This window comes from Carya illinoinensis, chromosome 7 (assembly GCF_018687715.1).
Source record: "Carya illinoinensis cultivar Pawnee chromosome 7, C.illinoinensisPawnee_v1, whole genome shotgun sequence".
Classification (NCBI taxonomy): domain Eukaryota; kingdom Viridiplantae; phylum Streptophyta; class Magnoliopsida; order Fagales; family Juglandaceae; genus Carya; species Carya illinoinensis.
The window spans coordinates 42,213,346-42,237,535 of NC_056758.1; the positions used below are offsets into that span (position 1 = coordinate 42,213,346).

The 24,190-nt window shown below is 37.8% G+C and overlaps 1 protein-coding gene across 2 annotated transcripts in view; it reads left to right on the forward strand.

The window, feature by feature from the left end:
* LOC122316490 overlaps positions 1 to 24,190 on the forward strand; it is a 45,822-nt gene that overhangs the window by 4,122 nt on the left and 17,510 nt on the right. For both annotated transcript variants that reach the window (XM_043133044.1, XM_043133045.1), the window contains exons 6-25: positions 2,737 to 2,831; positions 4,162 to 4,336; positions 4,817 to 5,241; positions 7,237 to 7,360; positions 10,997 to 11,086; positions 11,163 to 11,234; positions 16,271 to 16,408; positions 16,601 to 16,754; positions 16,869 to 17,236; positions 18,154 to 18,617; positions 18,704 to 19,048; positions 19,701 to 19,925; positions 20,777 to 20,867; positions 21,032 to 21,109; positions 21,221 to 21,511; positions 21,622 to 21,819; positions 21,982 to 22,470; positions 23,309 to 23,470; positions 23,687 to 24,016; positions 24,100 to 24,182. In XM_043133044.1, the coding sequence (XP_042988978.1) occupies positions 2,737 to 2,831; positions 4,162 to 4,336; positions 4,817 to 5,241; positions 7,237 to 7,360; positions 10,997 to 11,086; positions 11,163 to 11,234; positions 16,271 to 16,408; positions 16,601 to 16,754; positions 16,869 to 17,236; positions 18,154 to 18,617; positions 18,704 to 19,048; positions 19,701 to 19,925; positions 20,777 to 20,867; positions 21,032 to 21,109; positions 21,221 to 21,511; positions 21,622 to 21,819; positions 21,982 to 22,470; positions 23,309 to 23,470; positions 23,687 to 24,016; positions 24,100 to 24,182 (4,397 nt within the window). The remainder of the gene's footprint in view (positions 1 to 2,736; positions 2,832 to 4,161; positions 4,337 to 4,816; positions 5,242 to 7,236; positions 7,361 to 10,996; positions 11,087 to 11,162; positions 11,235 to 16,270; positions 16,409 to 16,600; positions 16,755 to 16,868; positions 17,237 to 18,153; positions 18,618 to 18,703; positions 19,049 to 19,700; positions 19,926 to 20,776; positions 20,868 to 21,031; positions 21,110 to 21,220; positions 21,512 to 21,621; positions 21,820 to 21,981; positions 22,471 to 23,308; positions 23,471 to 23,686; positions 24,017 to 24,099; positions 24,183 to 24,190) is intronic.

Consider the following 24,190-nt stretch of genomic DNA (forward strand, 5'->3'; position numbering starts at 1 on the left):
TTAAGAAAGGCTAGGTATTGTCTGCCTACCTGAACTGCATCTTTACCATGCTAAAGTTTTTTTTTTTTAAGAATACCAATGACTCGTGTACTTTTTTTTTTGTTCATCAGTGACTCATTTTTTTGACAGTTAATTGTAAATTTTATTGGTAATATCAATAAAAATAGGCCAAGTACATAGGTTGTATACATAGGAGATACACCTAATTAGAATTAGGAGCCAATGTTCAGCAGTGACTCATCAATGATTCAAAGTAATAAATTTTCCTAAAACATAAAATAAAATGTCATATCTTTGGTATTTGCTTCATTTAAAATTACATATGTTAATGGTAAAAGTTATAACCTTTGGTATTCACAGATGACCAAGTAATGGAACTTCAAATTTATGCTTGAGTGTGGTTCCTTTAATTAATGAATGAATTCAAACCAGCATAACAATACTGGAGATGAGCTGTTGAGTCCTGTTTGATTTGTTTTGCAGACCATTATTAAAAAATAGAATGGTGATCAAGTTTGAAGGCCAATGAGAATAGTATGAAGTTAGATAAAGATTGAAAAAAGATATATGTAGCTGATAGTGCTTGTTGAGCCGATTCCAATTAGTTGGTATTAAGACTTAGTGATTAAATGGGGAATTGGTTGATCATTTGTTTCTGCATTGTGAGGTGGCAAAGACTTTTTGGGACAAGATTTTCAGCAGGTCGGGTATTGCTTGGATGATGCCCAAGAGGGTGGTGGATCTCTTGGCTTGTTGTAAAGGATTTATGGGCAATCATCGCATTGCTGATATTTGGAAGATGATTCCTTTGTGCTTAATGTGGTGTCTATGGCTGGAAAGGAATGGAGGCTGTTTTGATGACAGAGAACACTCTTTGGGAGAACTTGGAGAGTTTTTCTTTCGAACTCTGTCTTTGGGCAAAAGTTCTTGTTTTGAATGGGGATAATTTAAATATTTTTCTTTCAGACTTTACTAGTTCCTAGTCCCTAGCTTGTATTTAGGTGTTTTCACTTGTATACTTCTTGTGTACTTGGGCTATGCCTATTTACTTGCATTAATAAAATCTCTTATTACTTATAAAACAAAAGACTCAGTAAGTAAATGCCTTCTAAACTAGTTGAATGTTCTAATCCTTTGTTATAAGATAGAGAGAGATTACTCATAGGGTGCAGCCTTGTGGTGGACTCGATTGTCTTTGAGCTCTCACCAAAGGCAGGTATTTCTGTTCTGAGAAATGTTGAGAAGATCAATAGGGTGGAGTAATTGTCGTTGGGCAAAATGAGGGTGGTTTGTGGCTACAGTGGAAGCGTTGACATGGGCAAAAGGACAGCCAAAGTTTGTGAAATCCTCCCATGTCAGAGACAGATCTTACCTTGGCCAATTTGATCCAATGCTCATGGTAGAGGGATGTTTGGATATAAGGTTTTCATGGATGGTTCCCATATGCTTAATGTGGAGTATTTTGCATGAATGCAATGCCCAAACTTTTGCAGTCTAAGAAGGACGTTTGTAGAGTTAAAAGCTACCATATTTAGCACTCTTTATGTTTGGTGGCTGCTTACCACAACTTCCAATCTCCTTGTTGTCTAGACTTCAAAGACTCTTGATCTTTTTCTTCTTCTTGTTTGTTATGTCCCGTGTGGCCTTGCCTATTCTTATTCTCATTAAAATTTTGTTTACCAATAAAAAAAAATATTTTCTTTGTACATTCTGTCACTTGGATAGCACCCCTTTGCACTGTTACTAAAATATGCTAATAATAAAGACTTTATTGATAGCTGTTTTTAGTCTATTTGGGCTTAAACTAAGGGATAAGTGGTAGACTTGTTAGCATGTTGGAAAGGATGGTTTGATGGTAACCACAGTGAGACCCTGTGGAAATTGATCACGATTTATTTGGTATGGTGCATATGGAGAGAGAAATGATCGGAGCTTTGAGAATAGCACAAAGACTTGGTGGACCTCAAGACTTTCTTTTTTAATCACTTTACCGTTGGATGAGAACTTACCAAGGTTTTTTCTTGCTTTGGCTTCTAGGATGAAACTTCTCATCACAAAAGACTTAGACCCCGTTTGGATACGTATATGATCTCATCTCATCTTAACATCCAAACACTACTCAAACACAAACAACTTTTAATTTCTCTTTCATGTTTTTTAATCTAATCTTTACTAATTACTACAACTTTCCCAAACTTCCATATAAAACACAAAAAATAATTCAACTTTTTCTAATCCCAAAACAAAAATAATATTAAAAAAAATTATATTTTAACAGTATTTTAACTTTATAATATTTTTATTCAACTTTTTCTCTCTCATTTCTCAAAACCCAATAAAAATATTAACTCAAACTATTTCACTATTATTCATAAATCATTTCACTACTATTCACAGATTTCTCATCTCATTTGACTATCCAAACGAGGCCTTAATGAGTTGAATCGGTAACAAGGTCTTTTATTGTTGCATCTTATAAAAAAGATTCTTATGTGGCATTTCTGACCAGTTGCCAGTAGAAAAGTTTATTGGACAGTAATCAGGTTACATGTTTTAGAGCTAAATTCTCCTAATTCATTCCTTTGAAAGCATAAGTGGTTTGAATTTTTGCCAACGTGTTAGTGGAATTTTACACGGTATGCATTTTATGTACTGCCTTTTGTTCATATTCTTTTTTTGGTTATTATTAATTTCTTTTTGAAGCATTGACATGTGAAACACTTATCTTTTCCGTAGGTATTGTTTGATGTTGTTCGGGATATTAAATTTCAAGAAGCTATGGAATTGATCAGTCTGCAGCCAATTGCTTCGACCGCAGATGCCTGGAAGAGGTGTATAGGCAAATTCCCTTCTGAACTTTAGCTACTTTGTTTAGAGCTACTTGGAATCATTATAAAGTTCAACAACTTTTCTCTTCGAGGAAATGTGGGATCACATTCAGCAAGCTTCCATTCACTGTTTGTTAATTGGGGCATCACAATCTCTCCCACTTAAATGCTTGACATCCTCATTAGGCCATAATATCGTGGCACAGTTCGAGATTTAACACGAATCAATCCCCACACTTTTAATTGTGATAGACTTTGAAACCATTTCTAATGACCCAAAGAAAACCTTAGTCACTTTTAAATTCATTCTCCAAGAGGACTCATCAAGCTTACACAGTTGGAGCCTCTGGAATCATATAAAGCTAAGAACTTCCACAAGCAATGTGAGGTCCCATTCTCCAAGTTTCCATTCAACCCCAAACCACCACCCCCCACCCCCCCACTTCCCCTTCTCTAATAGATTTGGGCTGTTACAGCTTTAGAACTCACTTCTAGCAACAATTCAATCTTATCAAATATAATTCAAGGTCTTTCCTTTTTCTGATAAAATCTATTGCTGCCCATGAATGATAATACATTTTAATGTTTTTCAAGAACATGTCAAATGTCATTGTCTATCTAAGACGTAACAGAGTAATGATATGGGTATTGTGATTGTGCTGTGCATGTAACAATAACCAACAGGTATGTCCTGTTATGGACAAGAGCATCAAGAGATTGTTAACCCTGCAGATCTCATTAGAGTGGTTTTCAAATGAGTCAGCATATATGTTGAAGATGGTCTATTCAATGAGTACAGTTTATGTTGATGATGGTTTATACTTCCTCTTAAACATGTGATTATCTTCTGTTAAAAAAAATGCATCAGGAATAATTGATGCCTTGACATGGTTATTTTATTATATACCTTCTTCCAATTACCCATGTTTCAGAGTGAGGGAGGGTCTATAGGATTGATACTTCGGGCTTTTCATGGACAGTTGTTTCCAAGTGAGGGATGCGGAAATAAAAATCTAAACTTGAAAATTCAATATAGGAACACATTATGTGACAGAACAAATGGAAAGTAACCCTAATTGTGTGATGGAGGAACATTAATTTAAAGCATTAGAAAAAAAGAATTGGGCATATAAGATATTTGGCAGTGCCCATGCATTATTAATTTTGGGGCATCTCTATTTGGTACCAATACTGAGATTACACCTGATGTCTGTGTGTGTGTCATAGGTGTTGCTATTCAAGCTTTTAACCTTCTCTGTTCGGTTTGCCATTTTACTTCCAATATGCTCATATATTTGTTGTTGTCCGTTTTTCCCCTATTGGGGGGTTGCAGAAAGCAAGATGTGGAACTTATACACATGCGCTATGCTCTAGAATCAGCAGTTCTTGCACTAGGAACAATGGAAAGGGGCATGGCAAATGAAAGAGAAACCCATCACCAGTTGGCATTATGCCATTTGAAGGACCTGCAGAGCCATTTGGGAGCCATTAATAATATTTCCCGCAAGGTCAACTGCTTATTTTAATGAACCTTTTGCATCGTGGTTTCCTTCTTGTGTTGGGCTCTTGTTATCTTCATATACTTGCATGGCCAATCCAATTTACGATCTTTAAACAAGCACGAACAGAGTGTTACTTTGTTATTTTTCTTCGGACTCAGCTTTTAGGAAAAAAATTTAATTATAACTATTATTGATTCATCATATTAAATGTTATCTTCACCATTAGCTGTAGTGCATCCCATCATTGTATCAAAGACTAGCTGCATTTTATAGGCAGCATCTGAAGTGATTCTTTCTTGGGTTTATTGCTCTTTTAAATTTTCTAACTTGACCTTTTGAGAGGTTGTAGTAGACAACCCATGGGCTGATAAATTTTTATTACTACTAATTCATTTTGTTTACAAGTTTTGGGATCATGGATTTATTATTTTATGTTTTCGTTATTTTTCCCGTATCAATTCATGTTAATTGTATTCAATGTTGCAGATATTTATGGTGAATGTTATAATTTCGCTTTTACATATGGATGATCTATCTCGGAATATGGCACATTGTGTCTCCCCAGAGAGAGACTCTGAATCCGGTTACACCCGTGCTTGGGAAAATAATGATCTCTCTCCATGTAATGAAGGAAACAAAGTGGTTATATTTTTCACGGAGAGAATACTTGATATATTACATCGCAATCTTCCTTCAGCTGTAATTGAACTAGAGCAAGCACTGAGTGAGGGTGTAAGAACAGGTGGAAGACAGGCCTTGGAGTGGAGAGTCTCTGTTGCTAAAAGTTTCATCGAAGAGTGGGAATGGCGTTTGTCAATCTTGCAGCGCCTTTTACCATTATCTGAACGCCAGTGGGGATGGAAGGAAGCATTGACTGTATTACGTGCTGCCCCATCCAAACTACTCAACCTGTGAGTTTAATGAACTCTTTTTGAAATTCATAAGATGGGTAACTATTTCTTGCTCGCTATATGTATGCTACATATATGTTATTAATTAGTTCCAATAATTTTTGCAGTCCAGATTTCCACTTCTTTGGTTGCTGATAAACTTGATTATAAAATATGGTGAATATGAAAGTTTTAAATCTTCATTGTTAAGTTATAAAAAAAAGAGATTTCTCAACCCATTAGGTGAACCATCATAGAGTTTTTTTTATCAGTAAATAAGAATTTTATTAAAATAGGGTGGAGCCAAGTACACTGGACATATGTGAACCATCATAGAGTTCAAAGTCATTATGTTCAAATTCCTTTATATTTGGACGTTTTCTCACAACAGCTGCTGCTTCTCTATAATTCATGGTTCTTTATTCTTTTTCTTCTTCTATTTAGTAGGGTATGGTCTTTTGTATATTTCCTATGCACCTGGTTGTGCTCCTCTGAGCTTTTAATGAGATTGTTTTACTTAGAAAAAGTAAGCTCATCTATGATGTTTGATTGCGGAGTGTTTAGAAATCCTCATCAAGCAAGATTGGAGCTGTAGTGTTCAACGCTTCAAGGCCCCATTTTGATGTTGAGATGGTCTCAACCCATCTCATCTCATTTCATCTAATTTCAACATCCAAACACCACTCAAACACAAACACTTTTCAATTTCAAATTTTGCGGAGTGTTCAGAAATCCTCATCAAGCAAGATTGGAGTTGTAGTGTTCAACATTTCAAGGCCCCATTTTGATGTTGAGATGGTCTCAACCCATCTCATCTCATTTCATCTAATTTCAACATCCCAACACCACTCAAACACAAACACTTTTCAATTTCAAATTTTCAACCTTTTCATCTAATCATTACAATTTTCCCAAACTTACGAACAAAACACAAAAAACAATATAACTTTTTAAAATCTCAAAACAAAAATAATATTAAAAAGTTATATTCTAACAATATTTTAACTTTATTATTTTTTATTCAACTTTTTCTATCTCATTTTCCAAAATCCCATAAAACATCTTCACTCAAACCACACTATTATTCACAAACTATTTCACTCCTATACACTAATCTTTCATCTCATCTCAACATCCAAAAAAAGCCTAACTCTCTCTCTCTCTCTCTCTCTCTCTCTCTCTCTCTCTCTCAATATATGATTCATTATTGAGGAAAATGAGGATTATTATCGCAGACTGGTGTTGTATGTGCAAAAGAGCCGGAGAGTCGGTGGATCACCTCCTTTTGCATTGTGATATAGCTAGGAGTCTTTGAAATGAAGTCTTTGGTAGACTGGATATGGCTTGGGTTATGCCAAAAACTGTGGAGGCAGCTTTGGCTTGTTAGGCAAACCTAAGAGGTTGGTAACCTATTAAAGCTATTTGGAAGATGATCCCTCACTGCATTATGTGGGTTTTGTGACAGGAGCGCAACGAAAGGACTTTCGAAGTTCAGGCGAGATCGTTAGAGGAGCTTAAAGTTTTATTTTTTAGAACTCTTTGTAGTTGGGCTATTGCCGTTGACTTCAATGGCATGACTCTTCGAGAGTTCCTTGTCTCTATTGTGCCTACTTAGTTAGGCATCTTGCCTTTTTGTAATACTGGCTTTTGCCATCCGTTTTTGATTAATAAAACTTGTTTATTCATCAAAAAAATATATGATTCATTATAAGGTTAAAATATTTTTGACTTCGGTTTTGGTTGTGTCCTTTACATGTAAATTAGTACTTTTAGTTGGGTGTTTTGCTTTGTCCACCTCTCTGATTGATCCAGAACATACATGCTTGGTTAGGGGCAGATTTGATTGAAATTCTTAAAGCTGAGGGTCAGGGTAGGGGCGAAGTGTTTCTTTTTTTAATGACTGCTCCTGATTTGTGTCCGTCTTGTTGCTATTATCACAGGCATTGATGAGACCCCTAGCTGGGCAACTTGCATCAATACCTAAGGTGAATATTGTTATGTTATTCTATTTTGCAGTTGCATGCAAAAAGCAAAGTATGACATTGGAGAAGAGGCGGTCCAGCGATTTGCATTATCTGCTGAAGATAAAGCTACACTTGAATTAGTTGAATGGGTTGATAGTGCCTTCAAAAGAGCATCGGTATGGTTCCAGTTGGTCTATTTTTAACTTTAGATTTTATGCTTTCCCAGAATTATTACTATGAGTTCAAAACGTATATATATGTATTTTTTATAAGTAATGAGGTTTCATTAAAAAGGTCAAAATGCATACTCAATGTACACATGTTGTATACAAGAGAGATACTTATCTAGAAAGAGGAAAAGATACGAGAAAATCATGCAAGTTTAGCCCATTAAAGTCCCATGGAGTAAAATAATGAAAAGGAATTCTTGAACATTACATGTAAATTTGTTCTTTGCACGAAGCCTATTCCATGATATACATATGTGTAGACCATATACACATATAATGTGGGTTTAAGACTTTGAGAACCTTTGTCTCCTTAAAATGCCTTTCAAGCCTTGTGGACTCCTCCCCACATGGACTTGAGAGTTAGGTCATCCAGTTTGGGCCTCCAAGCCAACTGTTCAGATAACAATTCCTCATAGAACTGCACGACATGACTCCTAATCTTATTTTGATTGGTAGGGATTGAGCCATCAACTAGGAGCATCTCAATAAAATTGTTTATTCAATTTGAGTTGGCCACTTTTTTTTTTTTGATAAGTAAAACGGTTGTATTAATAATAATAATAGGCATAGCCCAAGTACACAAGATGGTATACAAGAGATAAGACCTATCTAGGTCGCTATAGAAGTTGCAAGGAACTCATGTACATTTAAACCATTAAAGTCTATAGCTAGAGTCCACAGGAATAAAGTACTGAAAAAAATAGAACTAAGCTCCTCTTTTGTCCGCTCCTTATCTTCGAATGTTCTCTCATTGCGCTCTTGCCAAATACACCACATAATACAAATAGGGACCATCTTCCACACTGCTTTGATTTGTGAATCTCCACCCGACATCGCCCAACTGGCCAATAATTCTACCACTGACTCCAGCATTACCCAACTTAACCCTACTCGACTGAAAACTTCACACCACAAAGTTCTAGCTGTCTTACACTGTAGCAGGAGATGGTTCACTGTCTCGCCAGTTTTCTTACACATACAACACCAATCAGTGATGATGATCCGACGCTTACGCAAATTATCGGTAGTCAAGATCTTTCCCAACGCTGCTGTCCAGGTGAAGAAAAGTGACTTGGAAGGCGCCTTATTCCTCCACAAGCTTTTCCATGGGAAATGAGGATTTGGTATAGTTGTAAGGGCCTTATAAAAAGAGCGGACCGAGAAAGTACCCTTACCCATCGGTTTCCACCACAGCATATCTTCATGTCTTCCATTCATCTTCCTGTGCTGTTCTACAGAAAGTGACGTTACAATGGACTTGGTCCCCTGAACGAACCAGAAGATCTGCCACCGAAGCTTCTGGAACACAAGCCACTCGGAAAACCAACGGGAAGGAATCCTTCAAAGCCTCCTCCCCACACCAGATATCTCTCCAAAATTTTATACGTGTGCTCTCCCCCACCAAAAGTTTTGTATGGTTGGCAAACACCCCCCACCCTCTTCTTATATGCTTCCAAATTCCCACCCCATAAGGCCAGGCCCCTCTCTAGTGCACCATCCCCCCCATAAGCTGCCATGTTTGCTCTCAACTACTAATTTCCATAATGCTTCCGGTTCCCTATTGTATCTCCATAACCATTTCCCGAGTAGTGCTCAATTGAATTTTCTTAAGTTCTTTATCCCTAACCCACCTGAAGAAATTGGTCTGCATACCTTATCCTAACTGATTAAGTGAAATTGAGTTGGCCACTGGCAGTTCTTTCTTTTGCTTTTCTACTTTAACTAGTCTATGCCTACTACTCTACTTAAATTGAGCCATATATGTATGCATTAGAGGCTTTAATAGTATCTAACTTGTTGATCACATTCGCAGCTCTAGATGAAGGGTTTGATGGTGCCTCCCTTGGTTGGAAGTTAGAGCATATTATTGACACTGCAGCCATTGACTGGATTTGCGAAACACTGAAAATTTGGGTCCTGTGACTTTTAATATGACGTTTTAGTTTACAAATTAGAGTTCATGATTGATTGTTACATAACTTAAATTTGTCTTAAGAGTCGTCTTAGCAGTCCCATCTTAGACTAAATAAAAGGGTATATAGTAGTTTCTATTATTATTGAATATGGGCCATAGCTGCTGAGACATGGTGACATGGAATTTCCTAGGAGAAGGTAAGTGACAAGGAGCATGAGTTTCTGGTCTCCCATCTTTTTAGGGCAGGTTTGAAGTTTTTAAAAATTTCATTAATAGTAGTGAAAGTTATTTGAAGGGAATTTTTAATTAAGTTTTGTAGATGTGGTGAGACCCATAGAGAATATGTTTGTATGGAAAAGTTTTTTAGTGGAATTTTAATGAAGGGTGTAATAAGTAATTAAAAGACTTTTTTTTTTTTTTTTTAAAGAAGAACATCCACCTCATGGTGACCACAGGGTGGACTAGATTGGGCCACAAGTAGTGGCTGAGTTCTGGCCACCAAGGGGTGGTTCCTCTATTCTTGTTCAATTATTTTTTTATTTTTAGATTCATTTTTTTAAATATTATTTTTTATCTGGGAGAGTTTTATTTGATCTTTTGGCTGTTTTTGGAAATCCATCTGACCAGAGAGTTTTTGCACCATAGAGATTTGGTAAGAAAATTGTCTAAAATATGAAGAATCCCAAGGGTTCTTGACACCCAAAAAATCTTGTTTCTTGAATTTTCTGGATCCTTTTACTTTCTCAAACTGGGAGCTTTTGATGCACGTGTACTGTGTAATTTATTTTCATGGTTTTTAATAAAACTTACCTCACTGGAAAAAGAAGAAGAAGAAGATTCTGGTCATCCTCTGACAGTATAGGATTCTGGTCTGCAGTATCAGTTCTGCTTGTAGGCCTGGTTTGAGGTTTGTCTTAAAATGTTGGGTTCTCTCAAAGAAAATTTCAGGTGAAATTTTAGGCTTCTTTATGTATTTGTGGAAAAAAATAATAATTTAGTTGGTTTTGGCGGAAAGGTTGTGACTGAAGAAGCAAAAGGTGCAATCTCTGGGCTGTTATTCCCTAGCTTTGATGGTTCTTTGGTGAAGCAGTGGCTTTTAAGTTGAGGGAAATTTTGTTGTTGTACATCAAGCGTAATTAAGATGATGCAGCCTCAAAATCTCAGAGGATGATCATGCTAACTAAGGATTTAATTTGATTTATTTCCCCTTCTAGCACTCAGGTCTTGGTATCAAAGATGTTATTCTTGCCCATAAACCTAAGAAAACAAGGAAAAAGAAAGCAGAAGAAATGTGTCATGTCAAGGAACTTATAAAAAATAAAAAAAATCTCGCGTCTTATAATTTCTTTAGTAAAATTCAGGCTGTACTTCATGTAGAGTAGCTTTCATCCATCGTTTTAACTCTGGTCCTTTAATTTTTGAGGCAGTGAGAAGTTCAGAACACCATGCTGCTCCAGACATTTTGATGAGTATATAGCTCAAATATTGCCCGGAAGATTTTGTGTTGTGATATTTCATGTCTTTATGTAGTACTCATACTTGCTTCTGAATAAATCTTGTTTTGGTTGCAATTTTCTGTTAACTTGGGAACTTATGATTTTTGCCTATAATTTTTCCATCCATTACAAAAGGGGATCTTTTGTTTTCTTTAATTTGTTTTTTTCCAGGTAGACGTTGTAGTGTCGCGTGCTGATGACAGTGCAGTACAAGATCTAGATTTTACTTCTTTGCGCTCGCAATTAGGTTCTTTGGCTTCAGTAAGTGCCCACATTATTAATTCTCTGTTCCCCTTTTCTCCATTTCGGTAAATAGTGAATATTACATATTGTTCAGATTCTCCTTTGTATTGATGTTGCTGCTACTGCTGCAAGGTCAGCAAAGATGTCACAAACACTTTTGAATCAGGTATTGGTTACTTATCCACTACAAATATAATGCTCTTCTTTGGTGTGGCTGTAGTCAAATGAGTGACATGTCCTTTCTTTTAACAATTTTATTCTGGTTTTTTAACATTATATTTAAATTTCTAGTTCCCCAGCAAATAAGAAAGGAGAGATCTTGAAAATGTCAAGGAATTTTCACTAATTTTTAAAAATGGAATGGCAATGACACCAGTATCATATTTAGTTTCTTATGTTACTGTTGTGGAATATATAGTGGAAATCCTTTTTTCTGTGTACTTAATGACTCCTATTAAATGATACCAATGCTTCTTTACCTTCAATGATACTAATTTTCTTACACGAAGCCTAATTCATAAACTTTTGAAGATGCCATCTTGCAATTCTTGATGTGGAAGTGATATGCAAGAAAATTTGCTTTAGAAAGAAAATGACCTACCTTCATTGTTATTGTTGGTCAGTAATGACTTTGTTTACCTGTAGAGAACACCGTACTTTTGGATCAACAGCATTTGCTACATCCTCAGCTTTATCATTTCCCCAGTGTATCAATACTTTTTCAGAATGATTTTCTTTTGCTTCATGTTTTGAATTTCTCATAGGATCCTTCGCCTATAAGTATGATAACTCCCTTACCCCATAATTGGGTCTTGAACACGGTGATAGAGATGCAAAGTGTGGTGGGGATCTCGTGTGTGGGCTATGAAGACCAATTCAAGGCGCTGTTAACAGCCATCGAGGCCAGTCACTATCAACATGGTGCTGTATAAAAAAAAAGTAGGGAGTTGAGAAGGCTTACTTGGTCTATTAATTATGATGGCAAGGATGGAAAGGAGGGTAGTACAAGTCGTAGTAGAAATAAGGGAAGGGCTGTGTCAGTTGTTAAATGAAGTCAAAAATTCTGAGCTGGAATGTAAGGGGGTTGAATGAGGTTAACAAACGCCTCCGGGTACGATCTTTGTTGAGACAATGGAAGCTGGACATTATTTGCTTGCAGGAAACAAAATTGAAGATTATTACAAGAAGAGTCATAAGGAGTTTATGGAGCTGCCAATTTGCAGGATGGTCCTATTTACCTTCGAAAGGGGCCTCGGGGGGAGTATTAGTTATGTGGGATAAAAGGGTGGTGGAGAATATTGATGAGTTTGTGGGAGAATATTCGGTGGGGTGCTTGTTCAAAAACTTTGAAGATGGGTTTGTGTGGGCTTTCGCTGGTGTGTATGGTCCTAATTTGGATTGTAAGCGGCGGATGCTTTGGGATGAACTTGCAGGTATGGCCTCATGGTGGGAGGTGCCATGGTGTATTGGAGGAGATTTTAATGTGACTAGATTTCCTAGCGAAAGATCGGGGGAGGGTTGACAAACTCTTGCTATGAGGGAATTTTCAGAATTTATTTATGAGCTGGAATTAATGGATGTACCACTTATGGGGGGTGATTATACTTGGTCCTCAAATCAAGCCTGGTCAAGAATAGATAGATTCTTAATATCTCCTTATTGGGAGGAGCATTATCCAGATCTCTCTCAGAAAAAGCTCTCTAGGATTTGTTCGGACCACTTTCCCATTGTGCTGGATTGTGGAGGGATCCCAGGGGGTAGAAGGTCTTTTAAATTTGAGAATATGTGGTTAAAACATGAGGGGTTTGTGGAGTTGGTGGGACAATGGTGGAGCTCATATCATTTGCAGGGCAACCCGAGTAATGTATTGGCTGGAAAGTTGAAGGCGTTGAAAAAGGATTTGAAGTTATGGAATGAGCAAATATTTGGTGATGTTACGCTACAAAAAAAAAATCTGTTTCAAGAGTTACAAAGCTTGGAGGGAGGTGGAGATGAGAGCAATCGCAAAGGGCAAGTTGTTGCTGATTTGGAAAGAGTGATTCTTATGGAGGAAATTTCGTGGCGACAAAAGTCAAGGGTTTTGTGGCTTAGGGAGGGAGATAAGTGCACGAAGTTTTTTCATTGCATTGCAAACTCTCATAGGAGGTTCAATACCATTGAGTCCCTAAACGTGGATGGCGGTGCACTTACAAACCAAGCTGAAATTAAGAATCATGTGGCTGGACACTTTGAACACTTATTATCAGAACCTCATGATTGGAGACCTACTTTAGACGGATTAGATTTTGAGCACGTCGACCAAAGGAGTATGGCTTGGTTGGAGAGACCATTTGAAGAGGAAGAGGTACACATAGTAGTCAGGAAAATGAATAAAGACAAAGCACGGGGCCCGGATGGCTTTACTATGGCTTTCTTTCAGAAGTGCTGGGAGGTGGTGAGGGAAGATGTAATGCAGGTTTTCCAAGAATTTTTCACATATGAAAAATTCGAGAAGAGTTTGAATGCTACTTTCATCGCACTAGTCCCAAAAAAAAGGGTGCTATAGAGGTACAAGATTTCAGGCCGATTAGTCTAGTGGGGAGCATTTACAAGATAATTTCTAAAGTTCTGGCTAATAGAATGAGCACAGAGGGTTGGCATTGCTTGGGCCATGCCACAGAGGGTGATCGATTTACTGTCTTGCTGGCAAGGGCTAAGAGGGAATCGCCAGATTGCAGCGGTATGGAAGATGGTACCTTTGTGCTTAATGTGGTGCACATGGACCGAAAGAAATAGCCGCTGTTTTGAGAACAAGGAGCGCTCTCCTGATGCTTTTCGAGCTTTTTTCTTTCACACTCTACTCCTTTGGGCAACTACTATAGTTTTAAATGGAACGAGTCTTAGTGACTTTTCCGCCACTATCCGTAGCACTTAGTTTGTAACTAGGCTTTTTTCTTGTATACTCCCTGTGTACTCGGGCTTGGCCTATTTACGTGGATCAATAAAATTTATTTACCTATCAAAAAAAAAGAATGAGCACAGTCATGGATAAAATTATCTCCAAGACTCAAAATGCTTTTGTGAGAGGGCGCCAAATACTAGATTCGGTCCTTATAGCAAATGAGTGTTTGGACTACAGGATCAAGTCGGGAGAGCCAGGTATTTTATGTAAATTAGACATGGAAAAGGCCTATGATCATGTCAACTGGGACTTCTTGTTATACATGTTGAGTAGATGTGGTTTTGGGACAAGATGGAGAAAGTGGATGAGACATTGTGTGTCAACGGCTCGTTTCTCAGTGTTAGTAAATGGAGATTCAGTGGGATTCTTTAATAGCTCGCGGGGATTACGACAAGGTGATCCATTACCACCCCTTTTATTTGTCATCGTAATGGAGGCCCTAAGTCGAATGCTGTCAGCTGCGGTGGAGGGGGGTTTCCTGGCTGGTTTTGTAATGGGGAACACTAACATTTCCCATCTCTTGTTTGCGGACGACACATTGCTGTTTTGTGAGGCAAATGCAGGACATGTACAAGCCTTGAAGGTCATTTTATTGTGTTTTGAAGCGGTATCGGGGTTAAAAATTAATCTTGCAAAGACGGAGATGGTTGCGGTTGGTGAGGTGAGGAACATTAGAGGGTTAGCCAACATTTTGGGATGCGGAGTCTCCTCTTCGCCATCGAAGTATCTTGGCCTCCCCTTGGGGGCTACTTTCAAAGCCAAGGTAATTTGGGAGGAGGTGTTGGAGAAATTAGAGAATAAATTGGCCGGGTGGAAAAGGTTGTATTTAACTAAAGGGGGGCGGACCACTCTTATCAAGAGCACACTATCCAACCTTCCTACATACTACTTGTCTCTATTTCCTCTCCCTGCCAGCATAGCAACAAAAATGGAGAAACTTCAACGTGATTTTCTGTGGAGTGGCTTAGGCGAGGAGCTCAAGTTCCATCTAGTAGGATGGCATAAGGTGTGTACTCCATTGAGAGATGGGGGCTTGGGGATCCGGAATGTGAGGACTTTTAATGAGGCATTATTAGGAAAATGGTTATGGCGGTATAACAAGGAAAGGGGAGCCTTATGGAAAGAAGTGATTGATATGAAGTATGGAAGTGAACGAGGGGGTTGGTGCTCTAAGGAAAGTAGGGGGACTTATGGGGTGGGGTTATGGAAGTACATAAGGAAAGGTTGTTGTACCTTTGCTAGTAACACTCGTCTTTGGGTGGGAAATGGTAGGAGGGTCAGCTTTTGGAATGAGGTGTGGGTGGGAGACACGGTTTTAAAGGAGGTCTATCCTAATATTTTCAGAATTGCTTGGGACAAAGAAGCAATGGTGGCTGATTTGAGGGTAATAAGCAATGGTGCACAGGAGTGGAATATAAGTCTCATCCGGGATGCACATGATTGGGAAGTTACCGGGATGGTGGAGTTTCTCAGCTTGCTGTATAACACGGTTATCAATGCTACAAGCGAGGACAAGATAGTATGGAAACCTTCGAGGAAAGGGAAGTTTTCTGTGTGCTCCTTTTATGATACAATTACTATGCAGCGAAGATACAATTTTCCTTGGAAGAATGTGTGGAGGAGCAAAGCACTTACAAAGGTTGCTTTCTTTGTATGGACAGCAGCATTACGGAAGATTCTTACTATGGACAATCTAAGAAGAAGAGGCATAATCATAACCGAATGGTGCTGTATGTGCAGAAAGAATGGTGAAACAGTAGACCACTTACTTTTACATTGTGAATTTGCTCGGGAAATCTGGAATTTTTACTTCAGCAGAATGGATATAGCATGGGTCATGCCGGGAAGAGTGATAGAATTAATTGCAAGCTGGAGAGGAATTGCGAGGACACCACAGATTGCGGCTGTATGGAAGATGGCTCCTCTTTGTATTCTTTGGTGTGAAAGAAATGATAGACTTTTTGAGGATCAAGAACGTTCCATAGAAGAGTTTAGGAGGTTTTTTTGGAAGACTTTATTTATGTGGGCCATCGCTCTAGAGCTGAATGGTCTCAGTTTCCAAGATTTCCTTGTATCAGTTACTAGATCCTAAATAGGTGTATTCACATGTATACCTCCAGTGTACCTGGAATATGCTTATTAATAAAATTTCTTACTACTTATCAAAAAAATTTTTTAGCCACGGTTTCCTTCCATCCTCCTAGTGAGATGTTGCCCTGTGGTGTGTTTATACACTATTCATTAACTTGTATCATATGCAGGCACAAGTTATGTTATCTGAGATATATCCTGGAGGTTCTCCAAAGATGGGATCCACTTACTGGGATCAAATCCTTGAAGTTGGAGTGATTTCTGTTTCACGGCGGGTCCTCAAGCGTTTACTTGAGTTCTTGGAACAGGTACAATCTTATATATTTCTATGGTCGGGTATGAGTTATTGTTAACCCATCTAATTTTGGTGTGGTAATGAGTCCACGGAGTGAGGACTTATTAAAAAATTTGAGCTGTTAGTTGTCTCATAAAAAATTTTAAAGAACGGTCAACAAGAAGATAATGTGTGGCTATTGATCCTGTTCTATGGTCTACTCCAGGATAACCCTCCTACACTTCAGGCCTTGTTATCTGGGGAAATAATCATCTCTTCTTCTAAGGAGACCCACCGACAGGGACAAAGGGAACGTGCTCTTGCTATGCTACATCAGATGATTGAAGATGCTCACAGGGGCAAGCGTCAGTTTTTAAGTGGTACTTTTCTTTTTACTTCTCTTTTGGGGAGTATGTTACAGACTCTCTAGACTTCCTTTAGGACTTCCATTTTTTCAGAGTTGTTTAGCATGTTTTTATCCTGTAAAATTGTAGGTAAGCTTCATAATCTTGCAAGAGCTGTTGCTGATGAAGAAACAGAACTCAATTTCCCTCAAGGGGAAGGCCCACATTCTGATCGAAAGGCTCTCTCCAATTTTGATAAGGATGGGGTTCTTGGGCTTGGGTTAAGATCTGCTAAACAAATACCCTTAAGCTCAATGGCTGCGGAAACTGGTGCGCAGCCTGTTGATTATGACATGAAAGATTCTGGGAAGAGATTATTTGGTCCATTAAGTACCAAGCCCACAACGTATCTTTCACAATTTATTCTCCATATTGCTGCAATTGGTGACATAGTTGATGGGACTGATACAACTCATGATTTCAACTTCTTCTCGCTTGTGTTTGAATGGCCTAAGGATGTAAGATATTTTATTTTCTATATTGAAGATTATCCTTTTTTGTTTGCTTTCAAATATTTCTCCTTTCAATTTCATTATGGGGCAAAATCCTTCCAGAGTCCATATAGTTATTTACTACTAAGACGAACAGTATAGAATAATTTTGTATGTTCTCAAAAACGTTAGGGAGAAATAATTTAGATGAAAAATACATCATTAACATGTTTTGAGACCACAAATTTACCACATCACTTTAGGATTGGGGAATTTATCCCTTCTGTGTTTGTCCAACAGTAACTTGTGTAAACACTAGTCAAGATACATAATTTTACAATATATTTATATGATGAGGAATGGTAAAGCATGCAAAAGAAATTACGATTATTTGATTCATACCTGTGAATAGCTTATTGCGTATATTTTATGAGTTGAATCTACGCCTATTGATGAAATTTATCCATGTCATGAATATTGATCAAGAAAGCATAATTGCGAGGAATTTGGTTTTGATCAGTAATGATGATAGAGATATATGTGGGAAAATGTCCCCTTTTCTTATTGAATGATAGGTTGAGCTTAATGTTCCCAATAAATATGATTAGCATGTTGTTTAAATATATCCGTTAGTCAAATAGAATTTACTATTATTTACATTAGGCTGGAAATAATAGTATCTTTTAACTACAGAAGGTATCCGTATTTTTTTTCTTCTATGTTATAGTACTGTTGAAATGCTACAACCGAATCCCCATAGATGACTATATATGAATGATCAGTCTGGCTTGAACTTTATCAAGGAGATGTAGGAACTAGGGTTCTAAAGTATAATACAAGTTTTCAGCAAGCCTCAATTACAAGTTAATGCTTTAAGGAGTAAGCATATCTTCCTTTCCGACAGGATCATAAATATGTTCGTGTATCATTATTGTATCTTGCAGCTTTTAACTCGTCTGGTCTTTGACCGAGGCAGCACCGATGCAGCTGGAAAGGTTGCTGAGATTATGGGTGCTGATTTTGTGCATGAAGTGATCTCTGCATGTGTACCTCCAGTTTATCCTCCACGATCTGGTCATGGATGGGCATGCATTCCTGTCATTCCTACCTGCTCTCAGAGTGACTCTGAAAATAAAGTACTCTCCCCCAGTTCTAAAGAAGCTAAACCTAATAGTTACACCCGTTCCTCAGCAACACCTGGAATCCCTCTATACCCTCTCCAATTGGATGTGGTAAAACATTTGGTTAAAATATCTCCAGTGAGGGCTGTCTTAGCTTGTGTTTTTGGGAGCAGTATATTGTACTCTGGCAGTGACTCTTCTATATCAGGCTCCTTCAATGATGGATTTCTTCAGGCACCTGATGTTGACAGGTTGTTTTATGAATTCGCGCTTGATCAATCTGAGCGGTAAGATACTTCCCCAGGGAGTATTTTTCACATGAAGCTGATTTACATTATGGTTTTCAAGTTTAACCTTGTATTTTTCTGTACAGGTTCCCAACTTTAAATCGATGGATACAAATGCAAACTAACCTTCATCGAGTCTCAGAAGTTGCTGTCGCAACAAAGGAAAGAGCTGATGATGCCAAGCTTAAACCTGAATCAAGATATGCTATTAAAAGAATCCGGGAGCTTGACAATGATACAGAGTCAGAAATTGATGACACTATTAACAGCAGTAATATTTCATCAGCTTTGCAAGACCCCAACAGTCTAGGGGTTTCAGCTCTTGATCCTTGGCACGATTCCTTGAAATCTGAGGTTGATGAACTTGATGCTACAGTTTTCCTTTCTTTTGATTGGGAGAATGAAGAACCCTATGTGAAAGCCATCGAACGGTATCACTGCTTATAGTCTCTCGTTTCAGTATCTGTTACTATAAATTGCTGGTTAACTTCTTTAGTTTTCTCAGTTGTATTCTTTAGTCATCTTTGTTTTCATGTTTTATATGATGGAAACATAATTTATTTTGGATCAATATTTGAGTTGCCACATCCACTTATCCTGGTTTGAATTGTTATTACCATAGGGCTTGTTTTGTCACTTTCTTGTTCAGCTGTATATCTGGTAAGTTTGTAACTTGTATAAGAAGGATTAATAAGAATTGTAAATGGTTCTTGAGATGGAAGAAAAAAAAGGAACAAAGACAGATGTACTGAATCTTAACCAGTAACAAGTTTTCTCTATATAAATTGTGAATTGCATTTAAGACTTTAAGAAGTTTTTAGGAAGAAGTGTTCCATTTTCTAATGGCGTATTGGTCAGAAAACATGTGTCAAGACATGACAACATTAACAGAATCAGTGCCTATCTTACTAAGTTTCCCTACCACTATTTTCCCTTTTCTTTTTCTTTCTGGGGTTTTGTTTTGAAAGGTTTAGTGGGCCATTTTCTTCTTGTTTTGAAAGTTTAAGGTTTTAGTGGTTTGTAGTTCTTATCTTCTCCCCACGACTTTCATAATATTTTGGCACACTTTCTTCCTTCTAATAGGTTGATTGATGAAGGAAAATTAATGGATGCTCTTGCACTTTCGGATCGCTTTCTAAGTAATGGAGTATCAGACCGGTTACTTCAGCTACTCATTGAGCGTGGGGAAGAGTATAATTCGATCTCTGGACAACCTCAAGGGTATGGCAGCCATAACATCTGGAGCAATAGTTGGCAGTATTGCCTGCGGTTGAAAGATAGGCAGCTAGCTGCTAAACTTGCCCTCAAGTATGTGTGGGCATTTTTAGTTATTTTGATACTGGTGAATGCTTGCTTGTACTTTTTTTATTAAGTGAATGCTTGCTGATACTTGAGACACAATATTTTTTTATGACCAGCTTCTCCTTTTATTCTTCTTTTCCCCAAATGTGAAGCATTTTTTTCTTATCCTTGTCAGTCCATGCTATCTGATATCTACAATTTTAAAATTGTTACCATGATAGGATTTGCTTTATATGAATTGTTGGTCCACTTGGTTCTTTTAAAGGTCACGGTTGAACCCTGGCTTTGGAACCCAGTAGTTTAAAGTTTTTATTTCTAGTGTTTCCTTTTTCTCATGTTGATTTGCAGTTTTGGGCGAGGGAGAGGTATTTGGTCCACTTCCTGACGGTTAAAAAGCTTTCGGGTGGATAACGTAAACTGCATGTCCATTACTTGTGGGAAACTCCTTGCCGAGGGCCTGTGTACCCCCGAGATTAGTCGGGATGTTGTTCCTAGACACCCAGTGCCAATAAAAAAAAAAAAAAAAAACATAAACTGCATGTCCATTGTCTGATCACCATAAGAAAAATTTAGAAGTTGTACAACATTTTTTATTTTTTTTTGTCAGCTTCTAGTCCTTTTTTTTTTGCTGTGATATTTAACCACATCTTTCAATCAGCATAGCCCTTCTCATTATTTTTTATCTTACAATATCTTTTGTTCAGCGCCATTAATGGAGGAGCTATACATCACTTATTAATAAAATATTTATTATCAAAATAGGAAATGGAGCTATACACGTTTTATTGATGTTTATGGGGAATATTGGTATACCTATACCTGTAGGCTGTAATATTTAAACTCACATTTTATTCCAGGTATATGCACAGATGGGAACTTGATGCTGCTTTGGATGTTCTGACAATGTGCAGCTGTCACCTGCCATATAGTGATCCACTTAGAAATGAGGTGCTGGTTTTATTAATTGTTTTGCTTCATTATATTTTTGTTGTAATTTGTTGTGTTGATTCTTTTGTTTGAAGCTTGGCATATTTCCTTTGTATTGTTGAATTTATATTGCTGCTTTACTGTATTATTTTTCCTTGATGACATAATTTTTTTTAGCTGCTTAGGTCTTGCAAATGAAACAAGCTTTGCAGAGGTACAGCCACATATTAAGTGCAGATGATCATTATAGTAGCTGGCAAGAGGTTTTTATTCTGTCCTCTATCTGGATTAAGATAAAAAGCTTAGCATAGAAAAAGTACTCTAAGTCAATTTCCTGCTAGGACTTATTTCTCCGTAATACTCTTTAATTGCAGGTTGAAGCAGAATGTAAGGAAGATCCCGAGGGCTTAGCACTTAGATTAGCGGGAAAAGGAGCTGTTTCTGCTGCATTAGAAGTGGCAGAAAGTGCAGGATTATCTATAGATTTGCGGAGAGAACTGAAGGGCCGGCAACTCGTGAAACTTCTCACCGCTGATCCTCTCAATGGTGGAGGTCCAGCAGAAGCTTCACGGTTTCTTTCTTCACTACGTGACTCAGATGATGCTCTACCAGTTGTAATGGGTGCAATGCAGTTGTTACCTAATTTACGGTCAAAGCAACTTCTTGTAATTACTTGTCCTCTTTCTTGGAGATGTGATTCAATTACACTCATTGTCTTATTGGGTGTTGAAATTTCTTGTTCCTTAATTATGACTTTCTTTCTAACTTTTCAAAGGTTCACTTCTTTCTCAAGCGAAGAGAAGGAAATCTCTCGGATGTTGAGGTTTCACGGCTTAACTCCTGGGCCTTAGGTCTTCGTGTTTTGGCTGCCTTGCCTTTGCCATGGCAGCAAAGATGTTCTTCACTGCATGAACACCCTCATTTGATACTGGAGGTGCTTCTGATGAGGAAACAACTGCAATCTGCGGCCCTGGTACTGCAGGAGAACATTTTAGATGCTTAAACTAACATGCATTTTTCGTAAAAATTAAGAAATCATTTGAACGCCCATTGATCATGCCTTCTTAAAAAAAAATCTTCCCATGTTGGGGTATTGACATCATGAACATTATGTTTGGATTATATTTGTCAACAGATCCTTAAAGAATTTCCGTCATTGAGAGACAACAACAGAGTTATTGCATATGCAGCAAAAGCTATTACTGTCAGTATTAGCTCCCAACCTAGAGAACATCGGATATCTGTTTCTGGAACAAGACCAAGGCAGAAAACAAGAGCAGGTATTCCTGCACGGTCATCTTTCACCAGCAGTCTAAGTAACTTGCAAAAAGAGGCTCGCAGAGCTTTCTCTTGGACTCCACGAAATACTGGAGACAAGGCTGCTCCAAAAGATGTTTATCGAAAAAGAAAGAGTTCTGGTTTGACTTCATCTGAAAGAGTTGCTTGGGAGGCTATGACTGGAATTCAAGAAGATCGTGTTTCATCATATCCTGGAGATGGGCAAGAACGGCTCCCCTCAGTTTCAATTGCTGAGGAATGGATGCTGACAGGTGATGCTGTTAAGGATGAATCTATTCGTGCATCTCACAGATATGAAAGTGCCCCTGACATAACTCTCTTTAAGGTATTCTAGTGAAACAGCTGAAATATGTTTTGTTCATATATTGGAAGCTCAGCACTGTGTAAATTATATTAAATCACTCTGTATACTTGGGTTTTGCCTACTCTCTTCTATTAATAAAATCTAATTTTTCCTATAAAAAATTATAAAAAAAATCACCATTTGAGTACTGGTACTGCTGTAGGTAGGGTAGCCAATTACTACCAACCTAGAATGGGACAATTGTTAGTCAAAATAAGAGAGGATGATTGTTGGTGCCTATGACTCATTGTGAGTGGGAGATTGTTTGTCTCAAGCTCAAAGAGGAACACATGTTACCGATCCAATCTTGGAGTTCATCTCAGGCCCTCACCATGCTCGAGTGTGGAGTGTAGTATTAAGTACTTGTTTTATATTATTGGTGCAACACAAACTAGCAAACAAAGATGGCGTTTTAACTGTTGGTATGTGAGGTTGTGCAAGTGCAATTTTGGGTTAATCACACAAGTTTTTGCTTACATCATGATTTTTTTTTTTTTAAAACCAGAATTTAGATCCTAGATATCCTAGAAGAGAATTTTGAGAAGTTGTACTTATTAAAAGAAAAATAGAGACCAGATGAGAAGTTGCGGATTATGTATCTGTTGAAAATTTAGGTATGTTGATAAGTTTCTCCTTTGGAAGCAATACAACTCATATATGTAATGTAGTAAGTGGCCACTTTTGGCCTTAGAGTTTATGCATATGTTGTTTTAAAAGTCTTTATTATAATTTCTTTCAGATTTGTGACTTGTGTGTAGAAGAAATTTTTTTTTATGCTGCTGCTCTGAGTCTGTTGAAGGTTTGGGTGTTTTATTTCTAGGCACTGCTTTCTCTGTGTTCTGATGAGTCAGTGTCTGCCAAAAGTGCCATGGACTTGTGTATCAATCAGATGAAGAATGTGTTGAGCTCCCAACAGTTGCCTGAGAATGCATCCATGGAAACAATTGGTCGAGCATATCATGCCACAGAGACCATTGTACAGGTATTACATTTGCCTAGCCCTTGGAATGCATGTCAGGAGAAGCAATCGATTTTTCATATGTTTGTGTTATGTGCAGTCATTAGAAACCAAAAGTTAAAGTAGGCAAGGACATGCATTTTTTCTTTCATTACTGACGGCCACATGGCCTTGTTATCCAATTTCCTTTACATGTTTAGTTTGACATGCTTGAGATATATTTTCTGTGTTGCATGCCAGGGACTACTCTATTGTAAATCCTTGCTGAGAAAGCTTACAGGGAGTAGTGAGATGTCTTGTAATTCTGAAAGAAGTAGGGATGCTGATGATGCATCTTCTGATGCTGGTAGCTCCAGTGTGGGTAGCCAGTCTACGGATGAGTTATCTGAACTTCTCATACTGGTAGAAATCTGGCTAGCACGTTCTGAGCTGCTTCAAAGCCTCTTGGGATCAGGAATTGCTGCTTCTCTTGATGACATTGCTGATAAGGAGTCATCTGCACGTCTCCGTGACAGGTTAATTGTAGAGGAACGATACAGCATGGCTGTGTATACTTGCAAAAAGTGTAAGGTAAACATAATGAATAGACACTTTTGTAATCAATGTTGCTGATCAATGGTGATTTTGAGTTTAATATTTGGGGCTTCTGATAGATTGATGTTGTTCCTGTCTGGACTGCATGGGGACATGCTTTGATTCGGATGGAGCGTTATGCACAAGCTCGTGTGAAGTTTAAGTATGTAA